General features: G+C 38.0%; 1 protein-coding gene across 3 annotated transcripts in view; it reads right to left on the bottom strand.

Annotated features, from left to right (window-relative positions):
* The window catches only part of RNF38 (ring finger protein 38), a 116740-nt gene that overhangs the window by 33559 nt on the left and 64519 nt on the right, over nucleotides 1–18662 (bottom strand). For all 3 annotated transcript variants that reach the window (XM_030969511.1, XM_030969513.1, XM_030969512.1), the window contains 2 exons: nucleotides 5745–5938; nucleotides 492–705 (listed from right to left, as the gene is read on the bottom strand). In XM_030969511.1, the coding sequence (XP_030825371.1) occupies nucleotides 492–705; nucleotides 5745–5938 (408 nt within the window). The remainder of the gene's footprint in view (nucleotides 1–491; nucleotides 706–5744; nucleotides 5939–18662) is intronic.

Below are 18662 nucleotides of genomic sequence, written 5' to 3'. Positions count from 1 at the left end.
AGGCATTGTAATTCTACCTCTAAATAATACATTTTAACTGTTTTGTGACTCCTAAGCTAAGGTGAAGCATTTCATGTGAAATAGAATACATAATTAATAATATCATATCACAACTTTATTGCAAGAAACTAATTACAAAAACAAAATAACTGCATTTCAAAGGTTTGTGACAGAGACATAGAGAAATATGCCAATTTATGCACTGACAAATTGTTAAGTATGAACTGTTAAGTATCAATCTTCTTTATTAAAAATGTGAATATTTGGGGGTTTTCTTTCACTGCCTACTGCAATGCTTCATACACATAATATTCAACAAAAACCACCACTCTGTAAGAAGTCAAATAGAAATTAGTGCTCTGTGACTTTCATTGTCAACCATGAGATGAGATGATTTGGTGAGGAGAGGGATCTTGAAGATGGTGGGAAAACCCCCCAAAACCAAACACCACCTCTCGAACAGCCTTCTCATTGTGCTGTAAAAATTTTACCTGATCATGAATGTCAACCATCACTGCATTCTGCTGTGGTGGGTGAGCAGCTGGGTGCAACATACGAGGAGATACATTCGGTGGGTGAAATGCTCGAGGCTCTTCTATTGCTTGCTGCTGTCCATAGGAGAGATGGTGATAGTTTTCATCCTGGCTAATAGAATTATGTCTAGACAAACGATCTCTCCTTGTTCTCTGACGTCGAATGGGAGGACTGGAAATGCATTTAAAAAATGAGAGGTTATATAAATGACATAAATCCTTCTTACTAACTAAAACCTCAAGAGAATCAAATATCAAGCAATTTTTTAAACTGGAAAATTTTACTAGAACAAGTTTAGTAGATTGGAATAAAATTTTTTTACTGACAGAACTGCTAGAATCCTTATAAATGACACTTTTTCAGTATGGAAATCCTTAGCAGAGCATAACTCCATGCTGTTAGGGAAACCAAGAGGAGAACTGCAATGTAAATATTACCTTGTCAAAAAAAATAACACTTGGATTGCCACAGTAATGCTCAAAAGTCAAGACAGCAATCTTCACGATATTCCCATGCCTTTATTCAATCTACGTAAAAATACTTCATTAAATGATCATAGATTTTCCCAGGGTCTTTGTTTCAACCACACCACAGATTGACTGCTTGCTTAGTGACAGCAGACAAAGCAGTAGACTTCTCTGAAGAAACAAATTAATTTTTCAGCTCTCACATGTTCACTGCGTAACTGAGTGCATTCTAAAATTCTCTCCAGGAGGTCCCAGGAAATTATGATTGTGGCATTGTTTCTTTTCCAGAGTGGAGAACTTTGGTAGACAGACTCAGACCACAGCATATACCAATTAGAGCAACTGATCTACAGGTGTAGGATTTGATTATGTATTCTTATATAATTGTGTGCAAGTTCTGAGTAGAGCTGCAACTATCTTGAGCTAAAACTTCTAGAAATCAGAGACCACTGGCTCAGGTTCAGCATCCAGAAAATGATGCACACAGATGTGATAAACTCACTATGAGAAGCTTTGAACAAGTCACTTCTCATTTATTTGGAAAGGGAAAGCACTGAGAGCACAAAATGATCTTGCAGTATTTTCAGCACATGCCCTCCAATCTCCACAACACACTGAAGTTATAGGTCCCAGAAGCAACATCATATTAAAGCTACATGGGGTGAAATGGCTTCCCATTTATGAAACAGGCTAAAGGAACTAAACTGCAGAGAAGAGACAAAAAGAATCTGTGACCATTACTAGAACGTGTCCTCTCCAACTGCATGGAACAGAATTTCTGCTATTATCAAATAAAAATCATATAAACCTGCAACATGTTGGCAAATCCCAGATACTTCTCAGGCTGAGTCCAACTTTTGTGCTGCATGAAATGAAACAGACATACTCGGGAAAAGTGAGACCACATCACCAGCCACCCAGATACAACTGTAAGCATATGATACAATGTCTCAAGTCACTATTTTCCTACCCTACCTCACAAAGATTTTTGACACTATTGCCTCTCCTGGAACTGAAACATATGGTAATTCTCAACAGGTCAGACAGAAGGCATAAGGCCAGGCTGTAACACAGCAAAGAAAAACCCAAACAAATTTTAAAATGCATAGCCACCTTTTATTTTTATAAATAACCATGGCAGAATATACAAGCTCTGTTTTCTTCTAACCACCGAGAAACCTAAACTTTAGTTCTTACTAGTGTATTTTAAATCCAGTTTTCTTTCCTGAAGTGTTTGCTGCATGCTGCATTGCTTTATTACTAATATGGTATAACTGCTACATTCTCCTTAGGTAAAACTGGCATATATAATTTCTAATCATGGAACTAGTAATGCAGAAGATGTTCTACTGTTTGGAGTACTCAGTTGTTTTAAATTTGCTATTTCCTGATATGAAACAGAAATTGTCTGAATATTTTAAAATAAAAATACCTATGTGAGGATTTTTCTTTGGAAAAGCTCCAAAAATAGAGAAAAGTTACGAAAGACAGCACCACTGCTTCAAAACAACAAAAATTCTCTTAACTGCCACCAGCACTTAGACAAGGTGGCTTCTTAGACAAGGTAGTAGTTCTCATAAAACTAGTCTTGCCTCAGTCTTAGTTAAAAGTCCTGGTTTTAGTTTTCCATGAACCCAGAATTATGAAAAAGCCAACAAAGGCTGACAAAACTTCTGGAGTATCTTTTAAAATGAATTAATAAGTATCACTCTCTGGAAAAAAGCAAAGCTGCATTTTTTCCTGTGCAGAATTATAAATATACTATCCTTTCAGTCAGCAAAATTCAGAATATCTGGATACATAGCTTTATCAGGTTCTGAATTACTGGAATTCAGAATAATTGTCAAGACATGGGTCTAAACTATTATTAAACTTCAGTGATGAATTTGTGCTTGAAGTCTTTAAAAACAGCCACAAAAAATCCTCTGTTACTACATGCACACTATAAACATGGTAAACGCCAGGTTACAACACAGACAGGATGGAAATGGTGAAAAAATTGCAGGAATTGCTATCCTCAGGTAAGAACAGCCATCAAAAGGTATCCATAAGTGCAGAGTTAGTATGTGCACATCTTAGTATTTCTAACAAGGGTGATTTCTTTGCAGTAAGACATTCTTGAATCCCTTTAGTTCAGAATTACATTCAAGACAAGGAGGAAAGGAAGCACAGATGAAAGGTAAGGCAGAGCAATGGTACAGAAGATCCCCCCATTTCGCAGTGACTGATAAAGATAAATTGGAATGGCCTTTTCTGTTTCACATAGGCACGCATTATGCTTTCACATTCATAATTTATCTGTACTATATATAAGTATCTAGACAAAAATAATCTTTCTGCAAATTCACACCAGAAGGCTATCTTTATTAATGCAGTATTTGTTTGCTTACAACAAATCAGAATAAAAAACCACAACAAATCGGGGCACTCTTGTGTTAGGCACAGTAAAAAATCATTGATACCAAGAGGAAAGGTCAAAATAGTAAGATAGGTAATGAAAAAAAAATCCAGGTAATAAAAATACCCAAGACAGACTGTCCTGACCAAGAGGAGTCAACTGGTAGGACGAAGGAGTTAATGCTGATGACACTAGGGCAGTGATGTCCACACTAGACACACTTCAAAGGTTTTGCCTGCACTTGCCCTAGTCTGCTCCCTTGAGCTCAGTGACCATTTGCTGCTGTAGTTCACTTTTCATCTTATCTTAACCTGAAAACTTGCTGAACTCTGAAACCATTCTGCAATGAGAAGAGAAAATAAAGCAAGGAAAAAATTTGCTTCAAAATTTTTGAAGCAAAGCATAAGCATAAGCATATGCTCATGCATAACCTCATAAGCACAAGCATAACCTCACCTAAAGCATTAATAATACATGCACTCATAATGATCTTAAGGATTCAAGCTTTTGATCTATGAGAATGGCTATTAGTTCTGGTATGACTCCAGAGCACTCTTAAGACTCAGAAAGACTCCTGCAAAACAAGAAACATGCATGTATTGTTCTCCCTAAAAACCCTCGTTCTAGAAGAAACTAGGTGCAATGTTATTGTGGAACTGACCTGGAGCTAGCTCAAATGCAACACTGCACCCAAGCTGAAAAATGCCCTGACTCAAGTGCAGGGAAACAAAGTACTGATACATTCAGGTGTCTCTGATTAGAGCAAAATCTTGTGTTATTACCCAGGAGCAGGCAAGCTGGTTCTAGAAAGAGTAATGTTTGTGTTCATAAAGCTGCAGCCAACCGAACAGTTCCTGTCAGAATGAAGATGGCTGGGCAATGAGGTGTCTCCCTCTTTGCAAGTGGCTTACTTGCAAAAAGCCACAAGCTACTACTTCATTAGCACTTGACTGCATCTGAACAGCAAGACACTTGTCCTGCACACATTCAGCCCTTAGACATTTCCACTCTTATCCTCCATCCCACAGTATACCCAAACTGTCTAGATTCTGCTAGACAACTAGCCAGACAGTTAGTTAAGCACGTTGTTTAACTCTGCCGATGTTAATGAACACTGCAAAGAAATTTGTGTAAGCTGACTGGACACCAAACAAAAATGACTGAATGCACATAAACTAGGCATCTCAGTTCGAAGCATTTGAGGTAAAGATCATTTTGTGGGCCAAATGCCCCTAACAGAGCATCCTTGCACCAAACTATATGAAAGGTCTGATCTTCTGTCTTCACAACAATCCTTTTAAGTTCACAATTTAATCTCTTTCCTAAGTCTGACAAGCTGCATTGAGAGCTGCACATTTTACATGCCACTGACTGAAGACTTTCAAATTCATCAACTTGAAGCAAAGATACAAAAATAGCATGCTTTAAGCTCTCTTGCTGCAAAACTACTGGGTGACCATTGTTGACAAATTTGATTTGTGGAATCTGAAGAAAACTAGCTAAATAGATCTTAAGCCTAAATTTCGTATTAATGAAAAAGGGCAGACATGTTTTGTTTTTTTTTAGTACAAACCAAGCTAAAACATTTCTTAGAAGCAAATGGTGTGTTTTAGCTTGCATAAGATGACTCAGTATATTTGAGGCAGAATGTGAGGCAATGAAAGCTTCTGTTTTGGATAATTTGTTTAACTAGAATAGCAAAAAAAATCTGTGAGTTCATGTTTTGCTAGAGCATCATCCATCCAGGCCCCAGTTCCAATTTCTCTCTTTCATAACCACTAGAACTTATTCCAAAATCTCTGCTTTGAGAAATTAATGAGCCACAAGCTAAAACCAACATGAAAATCTAACTACTACTACACATGAATCACCCACCTCAGCAAACATGTGACACTATGCTAACCTTCTCATCTCCCCAGCTGGTGTCTCTCATCTTTATTTTGATTGCTTTTAAGTACAATATTAACTGTGACTGTAGTGAAAATGATGGTATTATATGAGTAACTCTTAACACCTTTAAAAGTACCCTGATGAGAAAGATTTTTCCTTGCACTTTTCTACATGCTTTTTACCTCAGTGCAGAGTAATAGAGAATTATGTTCATAATAAAGCACCTTTGGAGCACTCTTTTCCTCAAGCTGACTTCTCAGACAAATTACAAGATGATGCACAAGCCTGAAATATTTCCAGTAGCGTTTTAGTCACAACTGCATTATCTTACAGCTCAAAGGAAATGTTAGCATGTTTACCATGTGTAATCTATCCATACTACCCAAAACACACTTTCCTTGAGCTAAATTCAGAAAGAATAAGAACTTGTTTTCCAAGCCACCCAGCTTGCTCACCTCCTCCTGTTTCGTGCAGGTGTGTTGCATCGTTCCCCTGAGAAGTGGTGTTGGTTGGGTCGAGCCAAAGGAGGTTGCCTATTTGATGTCATCTCCCATGGTCGCATTGGTGGTGATGGGGCTGGTGACGCTGCTGTGTAGTCAAAGACGGAATGGGAAAGGCGTTGTCGCTTGGGACTAGGACTGTCTTCGCTCTACGCCAGTGCAAAGAAAACAAAAACAAAAACAAAACAAAACCAACCTCCAGATGAGTGAATTGCAAACCATACTTCAGTATGGCTTCGCACCTAGAATTACAAGTGACTCATTGAAAATTGAGTATACAAGTATTCACCTTTATATTTTGTTTATAAAAACTTATTTTTTATGGTTCCCTAACCTCCAGAAAAATTACTACTTAAATTATACTTTAGCAGCACTAAAATATTAAATTCCAACATCCATGCAAAATCAAAACTCTATCAGAAAATAGTAACATGAAGAAAATAACCTATCACCTATTTTACATTCCTCCTGCCATAGCACTTACAGGCTACAAAAGCATGGGAAGATGTATAAACACAGTCTTCACAGCAATGGAATCAGTACTAGTCAGTAAGCAGCTGGTACACAGAGCTTGCTCTCTGCATTGGACCTCCTTCCTATCAGGTCTGTGCCTAGCTAATCTGACATTTGCTCTGTACTGCAGCCTATTTTAATTCTGCTAACTCAGCACAGAAATGCTTCATCCTTCTAGTTATTCATGTAATCATAACCATGCATGCACAAAACCTGAAAAAAAATTATCAATCTCCAGTTAAAACTTAAACTTAATTTAAACTCCACAAGGCCTATTCCTTCATAGTGCCTGAAATTTCCAGTGCTGATGTGAAGGTCATTCACCTCCAAGTGATGTTGTCTCAGTTGGCTATGAACACAACTTCCACTGTGTGTCCATGCTATCGAATAGAGCTGTCATTCTTTTCAGAAGCTCCCACCAATGCCTATGAAGCCAGCATAAAATGAAATTAACATCCCTCCCCTCCACCCCACTATTCTGCCAAAATTAAAATACATCATGCTGTTAACAGACACGACAACTGAAAATACAGAAAACTACACATCAAACTGCAGAGATCAGCAACTGAACAAAAAACTAAAACCACATGAACTACCACTGGAACTATCCTTGAGTCCAAGCATCACGTGAACTTCTCTGACAGAATTCCTAGTGCAAGCAAACTTCTAGTATTTAGTTGGCCTCCAGCTTGCCCAGTCACACCACCACTTCTGTTTCAGTCCACTATTTCAATCACATTTGTATGTAACTGCAGATAGCTGAAGCAGAGAAAACAACTTGTCTGCAACGGCTTTGTGTTCCAGAACTGCCCCCTTGCCCTAGATTTTTAGAGGTCTCACTTCAGACTTATCTGTAGACTGGACTCTGGACCTCTCCTGTCTCTTAGCTTTACAGAAGCATTTTATTTTCTGAACAGTATTTAGCTGCTTCTTGGTAGGTTTCCATCAACATATAGTTTGTACTCCAGCATTCTTTGCAGTGCAAGGACACTCCTTTAAGAACGAGAAGTTTTGTTCAGGTGCTCAACAGACAAAAGGTATTTTTCCTCTCTTTGACTTGTGGCCATTTTTTACAAAATTTTAGAGCTTTTCAGTCTCTTGTCTTCAAATACTTTAACACAGATTGCAGTTTTCCCCTACTGTATCTTATCTAAAACAGTCATCTTCCTTAGAGAACCAGCCTGATAATTCATGCATCTGCTTGTTGCTCAATCTCTTTTGAGCTCCTTAACCAACTGCACTTTAATTTTTGAGAGAAAAATAGGTTAAAAGGCAGGTATGCACCTGATGGTTCATGACAGTAGATGTCCAGGTAAAGGGTGACTGTTCCAGAAGGCTGCTAGCCCTGAGAAGCTCAACACCAAAAAAACACAACTGGAAGAGATACCCAGTAAGTGCCCTGAGAGCACAGCTTCTGTGAAAACACATAATTTATCAGATTTCAGAGAACACTGCCAAAAGACAGATCTTAAAGGAACTGTGCTACAAGAGTGAGAGAAGGATGATTTGTGGCCCAACTTCTTATACCATGATGACTAAGCCTATTCAAAGAGAAAGACAGGTAATAAAAGTGCTGGGATAAATTAGGTATGCTGGGATTTTGTGAGTGCAAAAGAAAATGGCAAATGGAGGAAGAAAAAAAGTGGATTTAGTGAAGCTGGCAGAAAACAAAATCTTGAAAGAATATAATAACTACTTCTGTCCTAATACAATCTATATGTGCCTTTGGCTGGGGATCTCCCACTGGTACTGCCCTAACTTAAATATGACAGCCTTCCCAAGCATTACACTAATATACCCTGCCCCATAGAAAGCAGTCTACTTTGCAAAAACAGCTCTTCTATTACTATTTTTTTCCTTTTGCATCAGGAGTGCACCACTTCAAAGACTGTGGAGATGTAAACTGCTAAGCCATTTGCCTTCATCACCACTCCAGATTACTAATTCTCACAGATATTTCAAACTCTTTAAGTGCTAACTGCCCTCTGCAGTAAGCAACAGTAATTTTACTCAAAACTGTTTCCCATTAGAAAGAAAATAAAGGTAAAATAATTTTTTGGAACTACATGTACAGGCATTTATAATGTAATTGTGTCTTTTTCTCTACTGAAAAAGAAGTAACCTAAAGCTAAGCTCAACTTATTTGCAAACAGACTCTATAAAAACCCCAATACAAACCTAATTAATTCAAGACCTCATGTTTTGTCTTAGTTTTTATTAAGAAACCAATTCTCATGTGGTAATTGCATCAAGATAATACTAACATGCAGGAAAGTATAAGGAGCTAATAAGAGACACATATCCTGTATAATTTTGTTTTCATGTTATTTTCAATCAGCGTGCAGAATAACTATATATTGACAGTATTTTAGACAGTTGTTTCAGCCTACCTGATTATTATTCACCACTAAGTTCAGTAGTTTATTTGTGGAATATACGATACTTTCCAAAATGACAAGTCTCCAAATCCCAAATGGCTTTTATCATTTCTTGTTAGTACTCAAAATATTGTCTGGCAGTATTGCTAATTTTTTCAACCATACAATATGTATCTTTTTCATGTCCAACATGCAACAAGAACAGACTGATGGCAGTTATCAAGAACACTCTACCTAGCTTTTAACTAACAAGATAAACTCAACTGCCCTTCTTTAAAATACACTGAACCAAAAGAGCACAAAGAACAGGAATACAGATTACTTCGTATTTAAAGAAAGCAGTACCAGGATAAAGTCATCAGACTTTTACTAGTAAAAGAAGCAGCATATGTCAGGCCACTAAAATCTACAATCTCATCCCTAAAAGTCGGCATTCCACTGACATTCCCAAAAATTATCATTTCACTGACATACGTAGTATAGTTGTCTCATACTCATCTGTGCACCCCATAAACTCTCATTACTGTAATGGTAATAAGGGTGAATACAGAGTTTGCCTGTTTGTAAAACACCGTTTAAAAGTATTTGTTCTATTTCTGTATATGTTTCTTGCAGTAATGTTTTATCTGAAAGCTTTTCCATTTTATTTGAGAAAAACAAGGTATTTTCACCAAGACAACACCCTTTGAGGCGTGTTTTTGCCACTGTCCTTTCCCAGCAAAATTATAAATACTGTGCCCACACACTGATTATTAACTGTCACAGAATGGAATTATTAGCAAAGCCATTACTGCAAATATCTGAAAATCATTTTCCTCTCCAACTCCCTATATATTTCCACTTAATGGTTCTGGGAAACACAAGAAACTACTCCATACCCTCCATCTCAAATTCAGAGAATAAACTACATCTATCCTGTAGCCCACAAAAAACCTGTATCTTAAAAGCAAACTAATACTTCAGGAGTATTCTCATGCATAGCCCACAGAAGGCTTTATATAAGGATAATCTGATGGGCATGCCCTATAAAACGCTACCACAGGCTGACCAGGAATCATCAGCTGCATGTTTCCTCTTCATGACTGCATACTGAAAAGGAAATTATTTTTCCCCATGACACTGAAGTCCTAAGTTTTAGCTTTAATATTTTTCAGATTCTGTGCTGCCTCGATGCGTAGTTCTGAGCTTCATACTAAGTGTTGGTAAGCCCTCTTCACAGAGTAGGTAGACAAAACAATTCTTTTTCTAGCTTGGGACCAAGGACAACCATTAACAATTTAAGGCCCAAGAGCATAAACAAGGGTGAACTGTAGAGAGAAAACAAGAAGAATGGGACTTCATAATCTGAAGGTGTAATTGGACAATTAAGCCCAATACGCAAATAGACCAAAATTTAAGGAAGTGTGGGACCTCGTAACCAGTCTGGGTTTATCTTGGGTGTAGCCCTGGCCAGGCTCTTACACTGCCCAAGGTGTATCCTTTATAACTTTTAACATCTACCTACTCTATTCTTTAACTCTGTCTAGCCTATGTTCTAGATAGCTTTCTCAAGGCATCAATACAAGTTGGTTAACATTAACATTTATAAGCATTTTCAAATTTAACTACAGGCATCTAGTAAACTGAGTATTCTGCATATCCTATCTGCTCCAACAATTCTAACAACTTCAATATGAACTACATTTCAACACTTCTGTTAGTCTGATTGTACCTACAATAACAGCAAGTTCTTGGGCTGAACAGACAGTTACATCCAAATGCAGTGGCTTGTTCATAATGCAAGACCAAACTAATCCTAAGTACATTTTTTGGCTGAGGTCAAATAAGCTCTGCAAGAGCTGTGCCCGACAACCCTAAAACCAAGGCAAGGGAAATCACTTATGTGACAGATGAAGCCATTTCAGGCCAGATGGCTTTGTAAGCATTACTGTCTTCCATCTCTTCCACAGAAACCAGAAGCTGCAGAAGTTTAACTTTGGTGTGGCATTACAACACAGAGTTTACAAGCTCACACAACTCCCCTGTAGCTGTCACTATAGATACAAATTCTGTAGGAAACCAACAAAATAATTCAGATAGCTACAGCCCCTCCAGCTCCTGCCACCAAGAACCTCACTCACTTCTACCACTGGCAATGCAGACCTGGCTGTTGCCAACATCTCCAGAGGGACTCCAGCTGCTGGCCTGGTTTCTACTCAAGCTGGTCTCACCTAGCCCCTGCAGCACTCACACATATGGTACAGAAAGTGAAATTACATAGAGAGGCAGTTAAGAAAAGATCTAATAAAATAGGGCAGACTGCAGAGATCATGCACACGGCTCAGCCAAACAAGTGTAAAGACTAGCCACAGTTCACCAGCATCAGCCCTTTTTCTGTCTGGCCTCATTTTGTCCCTTTTCCAACTCCCTTCCCTTGCAAATCACCTTCTCAGATGGCATAGTCTCACTGACCTGCCCCAACAACCTAGACTCTCAAGGCTGCATCCTGATCAATCACAGAATCTGTGTTTGTGTGCACATTTCTGATAGCTCATCAGTTACTGTGACAGACCAGGTTTTGTTTCTTGTCTTTGTCTCCATTAAGTTTGCCTGGCAGGTTTGTGTCTCTCTCCATATCTTGCTTATGGCTCTCTCCTTTCTCTCATAATGCCATGCAATGAGGTCTACAATCAAATAATCTCACCGAATTAAACACTGCTACATTCCACATACCCTCTTCAATTAGTGACTAATCAGGTTTGGTCCTTTTATCCACCTCCCTTATTTTTTGGTTCAACAGATTTGTGCCTTAAAATGTTCCTATTTATTACTCCTTTTCTTTTTATCCCCTTATGGCATTCAAATGTTCCTTGACCAGACACAACTTACACGAGCTGATGGTCTCTCCTTCCATGTTCCCTTACAGATCACAAAACTCTTTCAGGAACAATACAGAGCAACAACTGTAATCACTTGGTCAGTCCAGGAAGAGTGAAATGAAGATTACTTCTGAAAACAGTAAAAACTAAGAAGAATATGGGAATAAACAACAGCCCTTCACCCTTGCCCTAATAAACAGGAATATTTAATGAAAATCAAAGGGTTGGTGTAGGGGATGAGATGAATTTCTTATGGTAAACCAGGAAAGTTTGTCTCTCCCATCCAGGTATGCAAAGTCCAAAGGACATTTTATCTTTTTGCCATGATAACCCAGGATAGTTCACACACCCCCATCTGTATGTACTTTAGTACACACGACAGATGCCAGATGCAGATCTTGGAATCTAGACAGGAGCACCTGCACTCATCAGCCAGTTCCCTAACGAGCAAAACAGGACACTGCATATACATTGTGTACTAATAAGCACAGATTTTATCATCCTTCCCTGCTGTGCTTTCCCTTGAGCTTCACTCCCAATCAGGTCCCCATCTGATCAGCACTGGTGTCTCAGGGCTCCCACAGTGGTAATTCAGCTTGCATGAAAGCCAAAGCTTTCACATGCTTATTGTCCTGCCTTATTCCTGAGGGATCCACATCTCCATTTTGTATAACGGTGAGAGGGGAAAAAAAAGAATAGAATGAAAAAGTGGCATCATACTGACTTGTAAGCTAGCAGATTAAAAGCTCTTGGGGATCATGAAGTTTGACATTACCTTTAAATAAAACCAGAAAGGACCAGCTATAATAAGCAACGATGGGGCAGTAAATTAAAAGCCCTGTGCCACAAAAGCGGCAAAAAGTAACAGATTTTATGAAATAGTGGACTACTTCCAAGCCTAATTGGTGTGCTTTTTTCAAGACAAAATAAACAAGGATTATCCAGCTGGACTCAAAGCTGGATGACAAAGGACCTCTCCATGTATAAAGATTTGCCGGCAGAATCATACTGTAATGACACACATCTTTCACTGGCAAAAGCTCTTTAGAGGAACTTCAGCTGACAAAATAAACACCAGGAATAAGAATCTTTTGCTAGTATAATTGGATTTGCCCAAAGAATTTTGCTGGCTTAGCTGCACTGGCCAGCACAGTGATATTTTTCATCCTGCCAACTGTGTGCCAGTCCAATTAGAGCATGTAACATTGCTCGTTCTACTTCTGCACGGTAGGCAGGATTCAGAACCCTTGCTTCAACTCACCACCATTCACATAACCATTTTACCTCTTTTCATGAGTAAGAGAACATCTGGAACAGATACAGTGACTTCTCTAGTAAGAACTGCAAACTGTTACAGCTGTCGACGATGAGCACAATCTTGGTATAACATAGTCATGAAGTCAAGGTAAATGGGTACATGGTGAGAAAATAAAAATTCTAATATTGATGTCCATGCATCTAATACTGACACCCTGCATCTGCCAGGCACTAGACAGAAATCCTAGAATGTAAATAATGTTTCATGTGTTTTGGTTTTTTTTTTAGTAATTCCAATTTTACTTAAACACCTCATTACCAGTAATATTCAGAGCCATTTTTTTCTAGTCAAGCTTTTATTTCAGAATTGTGACCAGGATAAAACTTAAAAACTTGACTGTCTGAGTACATGCTAGACAACTTCCTGATGAAGGATCAGTAAGGGAAATCTGAATTTGGTCTAATAAAAAGTTGGCAAAGAAATGCAGACGTTCCCAAATCTGCAAACGGTTTCAATAAAAGCAGGTGACTGAAAGGAAGGCCAAAACGAGCCAATTCTTGCAGAAGTCCTAGAAGACAGCATCTGGAGGACTGTGTGCAGTTCCGGGCTCCCACCACAAGACTGACATACTGGAGACTCCATTAAAGGGTCCCAGACATGATGACGCACCTAGAGCACCTCTTGCAAAAAAAGGCTGAGACAGCCTTGGACTGACTGATCAGCTTAGAAAAGAGAAGGCTCAGGGCTATCTCATCAGATAGACACCGCAGGCTCCATGTGAACATGAGTAACTTGACTGAGCACCAGCACAGTTTTCTTGGAGGCTGTGGAGTCTCTCTCCCTGGATCATCTCAAAAGCCATGGACCTCGGCACTTAGCTCTACCTAGCCCTGTTTCAGCAGAAGTGCTGGACCAGATGATCTCCAGACATCCCTTCCAACTCCAGCTGCTGTGATTTTGCAGATGCTAAACGTAAGGCTTTTGGAAGCCTTTTTCCTGTGAAAGAAGCAAAGTGCAACTCATATAGGACTTCAGGGTACTTCAAGATGTACCCTTGAGGTGTGAAGTATCCCTGTATCTACAGTTCCCCACTGAACACCAGATATATCTGAGTATTCAAAAAGGAAGATAATTTCTTTCTGCACTTCAGAATTTTTTTCTTCATTTTTTTTGGTCTTAATTCTCACACTCTCAAGAATTAAGAAAATGAATCTGTAACTAGCACTTGGGATGAAAATTCCACAGAGAACAAAAAACACTAAGCATGACATTGTTTCCTATAGCCACAGTAAAATCTAAAAAAAAAAGTTAATTAAAAAACTTCATGCTCCTGGTGATATCTCTGTTGAAGAAAGTACATCAATTTGGACAGAATAGTGCTTAGCAAGGCACGTCATTCTGAAAAGAAGCCTACAATATTTTCTTTAACTTGCTTCTGAAATATGATTATGTGGTAAGAAGAAAACTAGCCACTACATCTTAAAATGGAAACCAAAGTTCAATAGCCATGTCAGGCTGCTGGTACAAAATCTTCTGCAGCAGCTTTATATATATCAGGTTTCTAAGTAATTTTTCTGAATTAAAGAGCCCTTCTGAGAGTGGAACAGCAGAACTTTCCACAATATTTAGTAAAAGGAACACAATTTGTGAAACAAGAACATTACCAGACATAGTAAAAAGAAGTGCAAGTTCATCTCTTTTTTTTGGTCTTTCAATGCTATGATGGTATATATCAATTACATGGTATGTATAAATTATAGCTGTAACAACTGTACCAAGAACGTGCCTCAGTAATCTTTCTGGCCATCCATAATTCATTTCTAGCTAACAGGATTAATTCATTATTTACTGACAGCAGGCACAAAAGCCAATTTGTTCTTCAGCAATCAGAACTGACAACGAATACGGCATGCAAAGTTTATCTGTGAAGAGCTGAGGCATACAATAGCAAACCACACAGCAATCTACAGAACTGTTTAAAAAAAAACCAGGTGACTGGAAGAAGGGCCAAAATGAGAGAATTCTTGTAAAAGTCCTAGAAGATAGCATCTGGAGTACTGTGTGCAGTTCTGGGCTCCTACTACAGAAGAAACACTGACATACAGGACAGTCCAATGAAGACTTGCTTTACTTATGGTCAAAACACCATTAACAGCTGAATTTTGATTTGTTGCTTATTCTACATCAGACTGACATGTCTGTGTTTTTCCAGTGTTTTCTCCATATCAGTTTCTTCTCTGAAATGTATTTCTCACTTAAGTGAATATTTAGGATATACAAATAACAACATTAACAGACAACTACATCTGAACTGCTGAAGTTTCACACAGTAAGTACTTGAAACAGCCCTAGGAATTTGATTATTAGATAGCAAATTTTCATTCCAAACACTGGAATATTACTTTGCTGCACATGAATTTAAAACACACAAAGGCATTAGAAAAATGTAAAAATATTAGCATCATATTCAGCACTATGGAACTCAATAACATTAAAAAAAAGGAGGGAAGTGTTTTAATAAGACTACATGTTTCTCATTTTCAAGCTCTCTTGCTCATAAAAAATGGACAGTAAAATCCATATATCACAACTGTAGCACCTCCTTTTCTAACAGTGAAGAAGGTTTAAGAACCGAAGCAGCACATAACCATATCAAAGTTCTTCAAATATTAAATTTATTAGTATTTGCAACTGCTTGCAGTATTTGCTGCATGCAAACAGTCCTTTGAAATATGAAAAGGTTTTGCAATCATTTTTTGCAGGAATGAATCAAAGCACTTTAAATGCTCCACACTCACATTAGCAAGTATTTATTTTTGTATCACATAATTCTATTTCTTCTGAATGGGAATCTTTAACTCTCAATCCAAAAATACCAACCAAACATCAATATGAGAAGAAGCCTCAGCTATACCTCCCTATTTTAAAAAATCCAACTGCTGGAAGAATATTAATATTACCTTAAAATCCCAATTTATGGTCACAGTTTCAATTTTGTCAGTATGTGATAGAAATGGAATGGTATGTGGGATAGAAAATGAAAAAAAAAATTGTGCTATTTCTGCAGATGTTCCCTGCAATTAGTATGTACTATGATAGCAAACATTTCAAGTTTTCTTAAAACTGAAAATTGAAAGAGTTATGCAACAAACAGTACTGGTATCCAAAAAGACTTTTAAAAAATATTTCCCACTGATAATTTCTATCAGTCAATCTTCAAAATGCCTACTCAGATCTGAGGTAAAGTATCCATGTTTTGACATTCACACCATCTTACACAATTATAGAAGGTGTTATTTCAGGTGATGATGTTAAAAGCTATCTCTGGGCCTCCACAGAGTCCTGATCCCCTCTTTCATATGTAAGAGGGGATAAGTTTTATACTACAGAATTACAGATCATTATCATCATCATCATCATTATCATTTTCCTATATATAAAGCTGAAACACATAAAACTTTGCACACGTACCATTAAAATGTATTCATTACTGTAAAAAAATTTCTTTAAATGTCATAAAATATGCTGAAATTGACATACTTAAAATAATCCCAGGGCAAGAGTGAAGTGGGGAAATCAAGACAAGGTGCTCAGGTATACACGCATCTGAAAAAGATCACATTTTCAATTTTAAACATAATTCTGCTCTTCCTGCTTTGAGGGACCAGGCATCCGAAGAGAATCTGGCTCAAAATTGCTTAATACCTAAGTCTACTCTACACAAAGTTTGCATATTCAGTGTGTATTCACTAATGATTTTGCCACTTAGACATGTGAAATTAACAATACAGGTACCTCAGTGGAGACAGGTTAACTAGGACATTCATTACAAGTAAAAAACCAAAATCACACTCTTTGCACTTTAAGATTTTTTCCCTATATTAAACTACACATACACAGATGCACACTGGTATGCACACACATATATGAAACACAACATATGTAAATGGACAAGCTATCACTTGAGCACTGAAGACCAAAATCTTTTATTTGTTTTAACGGATGTTACACTGACTATATTTGTTGACATAGCATCAAGAGAACATCCTAACATTTACACCAATGAAAACATTAAGTACACTACTATAACTGATATTTGCAACAGGCATAAGGACAAGTCGGCGTCTGAAATCTGTTCCTAGTGAGAGGACTAATGGCATAATAACTCAACCTGTATTGTAGTAACACATATTTACACTTGGCTGCCTTCACTGTTGCTTGTCATCACAATACTGACCTGCATTACAGGAAGATGGAAGTATCTGGTCAGCACACCATACTGTTAAAAATTTCTGTATGTAATGTAGTTTACATGTTCTCAGTTCATACCACAATTTTCTCTCTATATTGCTTCAGTCTCTCTGTATTGTTAGAAATTTGAAGCCCCAACAAATACTCTTCATCTGTTTAAGAAACTACACAATGAATCAAATACAAATTTTCACAGGTGAAATAAATATCAAGGCTTAACTCTGCCGTTCACACAGTTTAGGATAAGTAAACTCTTCATCACCTATGGCTGGACACAGTGGGTCATAAAGCACAATGTGATGATTAATATTTTGTTAAACTTTTTTTAAAAATTAATTTATTTACATTACAGCATGTAGATACACTGCAGAAACAGCCTCAACAACAGCAGGATTTGGCACTGGTCAGGGCACATCTCGAGTGCTGTGTCCAGTTCTAGGCCCCCAAGAGGGTTCCAGCACTGAGGTGCTGGAACATGGTGGGTCTGGAGCAGAAGTCTTATGAGGAGCGGCTGAGGAGGCTGGGGTTGTTTAAACTGGAGGAAAGGAGACTCAGGGGAGACCTTGTCTCTCTCCACAGCTACCAGAAAAAACAGGCTGCAGCAAGGTGGCAGTTGATCTGTTTTCCAAGTGACAGACAAGAAGAAATGACCCCAGTTTGCACCAGAAATGGTTTAAATCAGGTATTAGGAAAATTTTCCTCACAAAAAGCATTGTCAAGCATTGGAACAGGCAAGGGAAGCAGCTGAGTCACCATCTCTGGAGGCAATAAAAAGATAGACACAGGGAGGTCATTTAGTGCTAGACTCGACAGTACGAGGTTAATGGCTGAACTTGATCATCTTATGGGTCCTTTTCAATCTAAATGATTCTTTTACTCTTTTCAAAGTTCATCCGATTTAGACAATGTGCTACATAATAGAGACTACTTGATTTAAATATATGCATATAATTTAGTTTTTATCAACAGCTTGGATAAATTAAGAGTTGCTTTAAAAAGCTTAGAGGAAAAAATGTTCTTCTCTAGAGCTGGGATTTAAACACACCTTTTACCCTTAGTAGCTTATAGAACTTCCTTTTTTACATGTGTCAGACCCAGTAAAGGCCCTGTAAACATATTAACTACTACAGCAGTGGCTGGTTCCTCTGCCCCTGCAAAACACACATGTTGGGAGGCTGTCATCAAACAGGTCATGTAATGGGTAAAGAAGTCGCTCCTCAATGTAAGCGACAAATTATTTGAGAGGACAAAACCAAGAAAGAATTGGCATTTTCTGCTAAGTTAACAAGGAACACAGGAGGAAACACTGCAGGTTCTCAACTTCAAAAAACAGCTCCTACTTGTGTAGATCTTTCCATTTACTTTAGAAAACAAGATTATTCTCACATGAAGTCAAAGGAAGGTCAATAAAAAACAAACCATGATACACATTAGATGATAGGCAAAGGAACATCCGCCTTGCTCCCCAAACACACTCAAATAGGCATGGTTTGCTGACTCACTTCTTAAACCTTATCCCACACCTTTTATAAGGAGGAAAAAATAGGCATTAAGAACTTAAAACCATGAAGAAATTTGGTGAGATGTGTCCTTTTTAAAAACACTCTCAAGTCCT

This window comes from Camarhynchus parvulus, chromosome Z (genome assembly GCF_901933205.1).
Source record: "Camarhynchus parvulus chromosome Z, STF_HiC, whole genome shotgun sequence".
NCBI lineage: Eukaryota > Metazoa > Chordata > Aves > Passeriformes > Thraupidae > Camarhynchus > Camarhynchus parvulus.
The sequence above is the reverse complement of the archived record's forward strand: the minus strand, read 5'-3'. Positions and strand labels throughout refer to the sequence as shown.